The sequence below is a fragment of the Phaseolus vulgaris genome, chromosome 11, assembly GCF_051622355.1.
Source record: "Phaseolus vulgaris cultivar YP4 chromosome 11, ASM5162235v1, whole genome shotgun sequence".
Classification (NCBI taxonomy): domain Eukaryota; kingdom Viridiplantae; phylum Streptophyta; class Magnoliopsida; order Fabales; family Fabaceae; genus Phaseolus; species Phaseolus vulgaris.
Window position 1 is genome coordinate 41,989,272 of NC_143508.1, and position 6,314 is coordinate 41,995,585.

Here is a 6,314-nt window from a genome sequence, read left to right on the forward strand (position 1 = left end):
AGAATGGTTTTTCCTTCAATTGTTTTTATGCTATTTCCGGACGAACGGGCCTTTACGATCCGAGTGGGTTGGAATAATTAATCTTAAACCGTGGTAAAATTAACTGAGTAAGAAGAACAAAGTAATCGGTCGGTAGATGAAATCAACTGAGTGACTCGTGATAATTAAAATCAATCAAGTGATTGTAACGGACTTCGATCAGTCGGTCGTTCTTTAGCGAATTCGATTTAGACGAATTTTATTGTGTCTAGGTGAACCTGGGTTCTTAACGAACGTTATGTGTGCATCGGGAGGGTATGCCGGTTGTGGCTATGTTCTGGCCGAGATAGGTACGGGTTTCGGGAGGGTATGCCGGTTAAGGCTACATCCTGACCGAACCGTGTGGGTTGCCGGTGGGTATGCCGGTAAAGGCTACGTTCTGGCCGTGCCGTGTGGGTTACGGGAGGGTATGCCGGTTAAGGCTACGTCCTGGCCGTGCCGTGTGGGTTACGGGAGGGTATGCCGGTTAAGGCTACATCCTGGCCGAACCGTGTGTGTCATTCGTTATATATACCATGTATGAAACGCCTCCTTAAAACCTCTCCGACCGATGGATCGGTCGGGCGAGGAAAGAGTGCGTGTATTTTATTCATGCTTAGCTGAAATAAAACTTTAGGTGCGTGGCATTCCACGTCCTAGGTACAATTTTTCCCGATAGATGCTCCAAGTGATAAGCCCCCCCTCTCCTACTTCTCGGATTTGGAATGATCCTTCCCAGTTTGATGAGAACTTGTCGTCCGACTTCCTAGCGTTGCTGCGCATTCTCCAGACGAGGTCGCCTTGTTGAAAGCTTCTGGGCTGGACCTTTGAGTTGTACCTTCTTGACGCTCGGAGCTTACATGCCGCCTCTCGTATCTTGTTTTTATCTCTAAGCTCGTTCAAGAGGTCGAGGCCGACCGCCAGACTTTCCTTGTTGAGGGATACGTCAAAGAGTTGGCGTCGAATGGATGACTCCCCGACCTCTACCGGTATCATGGCCTCGGTGTCGTATGTGAGGTTGTAGGGGGTTTCTTGTGTGGTGGATTGCGGGGTGCAACGGTATGCCCACAAGACCTCGGGCAGCTCCTCCGTCCATCTTCCCTTTGCAGTGCCGAGCCTCTTCCTTAGTTCGTTCAATAAGACCTTGTTGGCTGCTTCGGCTTGTCCGTTCGTCTGTGGGTGCTCGACGGAGCTTGTGAGGGATTTGATGCCGAGGTCGTTGTAGAAAGTCATAAGGCCTTGGTCGATGAACTGCCGGCCGTTATTGGAGACTATCGAGTGTGGTATGCCGAATCGGCACACTATGTTCTTCCACACGAAATTTTGGACGTTTCGGGCAGTGATGGTGGCTAGTGGTTCGGCCTCTATCCCCTTGGTGAAGTAGTCTACCGCGACTAGCAAGTGCTTTGTTTGGCCTTTGCCTGGTGAGAACGGGCCGATGATGTCCATCCCCCACATGGCGAACGACCAGGGTGATGTCATGCTGTGCAGTTCTTCTGGTTTTCGGTGGTGGAGGGGGCCAAACTCTTGGCATTTTTGGCATTTCTTGACATAGTCAGCGCTATCTCCATGAACGGTCGGCCAGTAGTACCCCGCACGGATTATCTTGGCCGCCATCGTTCGGGCCCCGGAGTGGCTCCCGCACGCTCCCTCGTGGATTTCTTGCAGCACGTATTGGGATTGTTCTTTGGTGAGGCACTTTAGGAGTGGTGTTGAGTACCCCCTACGGTATAGGTCTTGGCCGATCATGGTGTATCGTGCGCACTGTCGTCTGATGCTCTTTTCTTCCCCCGGTTGGCATGTTCCGTGTTCCAAGTACTGGGTGATCGGGGTCATCCATGTGTGGGTCTCGGTGACTGTCATGCATTCGGCGTCACCTACGCTCGGCTGTGCTAGTCGCACTTGGACGACCGATCGGTGATGGCTTTGTTTTTTAGAGGATGCCAGGCGTGAGAGTGCATCGGCACGCTCGTTTTCCTGCCGTGGTATGTGCTCGACCATGACCGTGTCGAACTTGGCTATGACGTTGCGGACCGTGTGATAATATCGCTGGAGGAGGGGCTCATTGACCTCAAATTCTCCTTTGATTTGGCCAACGACCAGTTGGGAGTCACTCTTGCATGTGACCTCCCGCGCGCCTAGGTCGTTTGCTAAGTTGAGGCCAGCCAGTATGGCCTCGTACTCTGCTTGGTTGTTCGTTGCTTTGAAGGAGAACTGGAGGGCTTGCTCAATCAGTAAGTCCCCAGGCCCCTCGAGGACGACCCCGGTGCCACAAGCCGTTTTGTTGGATGAGCCGTCCACGTAGAGGACCCACTTGGCCGAGGTTTCTGGATTTCTGGGGAGCTCGGCGGCGAAATCTGCCAAGCATTGGGATTTAATGGTACCTCTCGGTTCGTACCTGATGTCAAACTCTGAAAGCTCGACCGACCACCCTATCATCCGTCCTGCAAGGTCGGGTTTAGATAAAATTTTGTATATAGGATAGTTGGTCCTTACCCTGATTTCGTGGTTTTGGAAGTATGGGCGCATCCTCCTCGCGGTCAGCACCAGGGCTAGTGCCACTTTCTCTATCATTTGGTACCTGGTCTCGGCTGCGTGGAGCGTCCGGCTGACAAAGTATACTGGGTGTTCTTCGTGGTCCACTTCTTGGATAAGGGCGGCGCTGACCGCTTCCTCTGATACGGCCAGGTAGACTACGATGGGTAGGTTCAGACGAGGCTTTTTGATAAAGGCCGACGATGACAGGAACTTTGAGCTGGCCGAAGATTTGTTCGCATTCCTCGTTCCAACTGAATTTCGAAGTTTTGCGGAGCATTGTGGCTATCGGCCTGATCCGCTCGGCGAGGCAGGGGACGAATCTGGAAAGTGCTGTTAGCCGGCCGAGTAGCTGCTGAATTTCTTTCAAGTTTTTCGGGCTTCTCATTTTCGTTATGACCTTGCATTTGTCAGGGTTCGCTTCGATCCCTCTGTGGGTCAGCATAAAGCCGAGGAATTTGCCACCTTCTACGCCGAACGCACACTTCTCAGGGTTGAGGCGCATGTTGACCCTTCTCAGAGCGTCGAAAACTTCTTGTAGGCCTTTTATGTGTTGGCCGCACGAGTCGGATTTCACCACGATGTCGTCTACGTACACCTCCACGCTTCTGCCGATCATCCCTTTGAAGATCTTGTCCATGAGCCTCTGGTAGGTGGCTCCGGCGTTCTTTAGGTCGAACGACATTACCTTGTAGAAGTAGTTGGCGTCGTCCGTCGTAAAAGCCGTTTTGCCTCTATCGCTATGGTGCATGCTGATCTGGTTGTATCCGGAGTAGGCGTCTAAGAAGCTCAGTATTTTGTGACCGAACGCTCCGTCCACCAGCCGGTCGATGTTGGGAAGGGGGTATGAGTCTTTGGGGCACGCCTTGTTGAGGTCTTTATAATCTACACACATCCGCCATTTGCCGCTTGACTTTTTGACCATAACCACGTTGGCCAGCAAAGTGGAGTATCGTGCTTCGGCGATAAAGTCGGCTTTTAGGAGCTTCTCGGCCTCGCTTCTGGCCGCCAGCCGCTTGTCCTCTCCGTAGTTTCTTTTCTTTTGTGCTACCGGGCGCGCTTCTTTATACACTGAAAGGCGATGGGTGATGATGTCCGGATGGACGCCCGGTACGTCGGTCGTTGTCCAGGCAAAGAGATCTACGTTCCTCTTGAGGGTTCGATGAACGCAATCCGCATCGGCGGCGGCCATTGCTGTGCCGATGCTCGTGTATCGGTCATCCCCATCGAGTTCGGCCTGGCGCAGCTCGTCCTTGGCTTCGAGTCTTGGCTCGATTTCTCTTGGATCCAGATCTGCCATGGTGATGGCTTTCTTTGGTTGCGGTGAGTACCGGTGGGGGCTTCTTCCACGGTCGGCGATCTTTCGTCTGGGTGAGCGGCTGTTGTTGGACCTCTGTTGTGTAGGTTCAACTCGTAGGCTTTCGGCGTAGCATTCTCGGGCGACCTTTTGATCTACGTGGATCGTCAAGATGTCGCCTGAGAGGGAAGGGAATTTCATTGCTAAGTGGGGCGTGGAGACGATCACTCCGAGCTTGTTGAGGGACGACCTGCCGAGGAGGATGTTGTAGGACGTGTTGACGTTTATGACCAAGTATCTGATCTTGAGGGTTTTGCTAGCCCCTTCAAGGCCGAATGTTGTGTATAGCTCTATGTAACCCTTCGTTCCTACGCGTTCCCCAGAAAAACCGATAACGTGGTCGTTGTAGGGCATCATTTCCTCCTCCGGGATTCTCATGGCTTTGAAGGTCTTCCAGTATAATATGTCGACCGAACTTCCTTGGTCCACGAGGGTCTTCTTGATCATAAAGTTGTCGATATCGACCGATATCACCATTGGGTCGTCCTGTGTTGGGTCTATCCCCTTGAAATCTTCATCTGTGAACGTAATCGGTGGCATCCTCGGCCGGGCGGAGACGAGGTTTACTTGGTGGACGGCGCGTAAGTGCTTCTTGCGTGCGCTGTTGGAACTGCCTCCGCCAGCGAACCCTCCGGCTATGGTGTTAATTACCTCTCGGCCCCTACGAGTGTCGGCTTGTGGGGGGTCGTCCCTTCGTCCCCGTCGGTCTCCGCGCCTATCACCCTCTCGTGGACCTGGGGGGGTTCGATCTCTTCTCCTAGGCGTTTGCTCTTTGCATGGGGAGCGACGCGCTTCCCGGGTCCCACGCACAAAGCGTCTGAGGTGTCCGGCCTGAATGAGCTCTTCTATTTTGTCTTTCAGAGCTTGGCATTCTTCGGTGGAGTGGTCGGTATTCTTGTGGTACCGGCACCTTTTGCTGCGGTCGGCATTTTCTGGGCTCAAGGCCCTTCGAGGCGGTGGTATCAGCTCGGCGCTCAGGGCCTCTTGCAAAATTTTGCTCCTATTCGCGTTCAGAGGCGTGTAGCGGGAGAAGCGGGGTCCTCGGTTGTCCCTTTTTTGGTCTCGGCCAGTTCGTGACCTTCCTTGCCGTTCCCTGTCCTCCTTCTTTTCTCCGCTTGCCTCGGCCCGGGCGTTGTTCCTGAATTCGCGAAGTTCCTCTAGCTGCATGAATTTCGCCGCTCGGCGTCTAAGGTCATCGAGGTTGGTAGCAGGCTGCATACACAGGCTATCAGCAAACGGACCGGGTCTAAGGGCGGTCAGCATGTGGTGCATAGCCACCTCGGGACTGAGGTTGCGAATGCTCATAGCGGTTTTGCTGAACCGATCGATGAACGTTCTGAGGGACTCTCCCTTCTCTTGGCGAATGCCGACCAGGGCTATGGATGTTAGATGGAGGCGGCGGCTTGTTGCGAACTGGACATCGAATTTCACTATCAGGGTCTCGAAACAATCTATCGAGTTTGCAGGGAGTTTGGTGAACCAGCTCAGAGCGCCTCCCTTTAGGGAGGTGGGGAAGACTCGGCAAAAGACCGCGTCGTCCGTGGTGTACAGGCTCATATGTGTTCTGTACGCGTTCACGTGCTCATTGGGGTCGGTCGTTCCATCGTACCGATACCTGTTGAAGCCTTTCCATTTGTCCGGCAGGGGGGTATCCATGACGCGGTCAGTAAAGGGATGACGCCGATCTGGGCCCGCCGTGGCGGTAGTGTTGGCTGTTTTGCTAGGATGGGACTCCCCGTCCATTTCCAGAGTGAAGTCGTTTTTCGTATCCTTCTCGGCCTGGAGGCCGGCACCGGTGGCGTAGGACTTGCCGGCCTGGTTGGTCACGGCGAGGGACGGTACCCCCTCGACCAGCCTCTTCATTCGTTTGTTTTCTTCCTGGAGGCTTTTGATTTCTTCCTCGTTCTTCTTAGCGGCCTCCTCGTGTGCCTTCTTCATCTCTGCTAACTCCTTCTGGAGGGCTATCATCATTGCCGTTTGGTCTGCCTCGGTCATGCTTGCCATGCTACAGGTTGATACCATCTACTGCTGTGGTTGCTTCTGGCTCTCCTCGGGCCCCACGGTGGGCGCCAATTGTTCTCGAACTAGGTTGGGGACTGGGAGAACTATTGTCTTCAGATGTCACTCGGTCGGTCGTGTCTCACGTTCCTCCTTGTCTTCCTCGCCGAACGGCTCCTTAGACTGGTGGGGTACCTGCAGATGGCACTCCAACGCTCAAGTCAGTGGGGTATCATATTCGGCTGGTTAGAATACTGTAGATAATGACGTACCTTCTTCCTTGGAATGCGTGATATTTATATTACCTTGATGGGCCCTTGCTGTTGGGCCGGATTAGGGGGTTGTTTAGCGATTAGGGTTGGATTAGGTCGTTTTCTAACCATGGGTTAACCTTTGCTAATTGGGT

The 6,314-nt window shown here is 53.5% G+C and overlaps 1 protein-coding gene across 1 annotated transcript; it reads right to left on the bottom strand.

Moving 5' to 3' along the window:
- Nucleotides 1–2,476: 2,476 nt before the first annotated feature.
- On the bottom strand, nt 2,477–5,914 carry LOC137807839 (uncharacterized). The gene has a single exon (XM_068608664.2). The coding sequence runs from the start codon at nt 5,912–5,914 to the stop codon at nt 2,477–2,479; it is 3,438 nt and encodes a 1,145-aa protein (XP_068464765.2).
- Between the last annotated feature and the right edge of the window lie 400 nt (nt 5,915–6,314).

Bases quoted from the DNA above. Each gene is read 5' to 3' on its own strand.
- LOC137807839 (XM_068608664.2), bottom strand. From the start codon at position 5,914: ATGGCAAGCATGACCGAGGCAGACCAAACGGCAATGATGATAGCCCTC.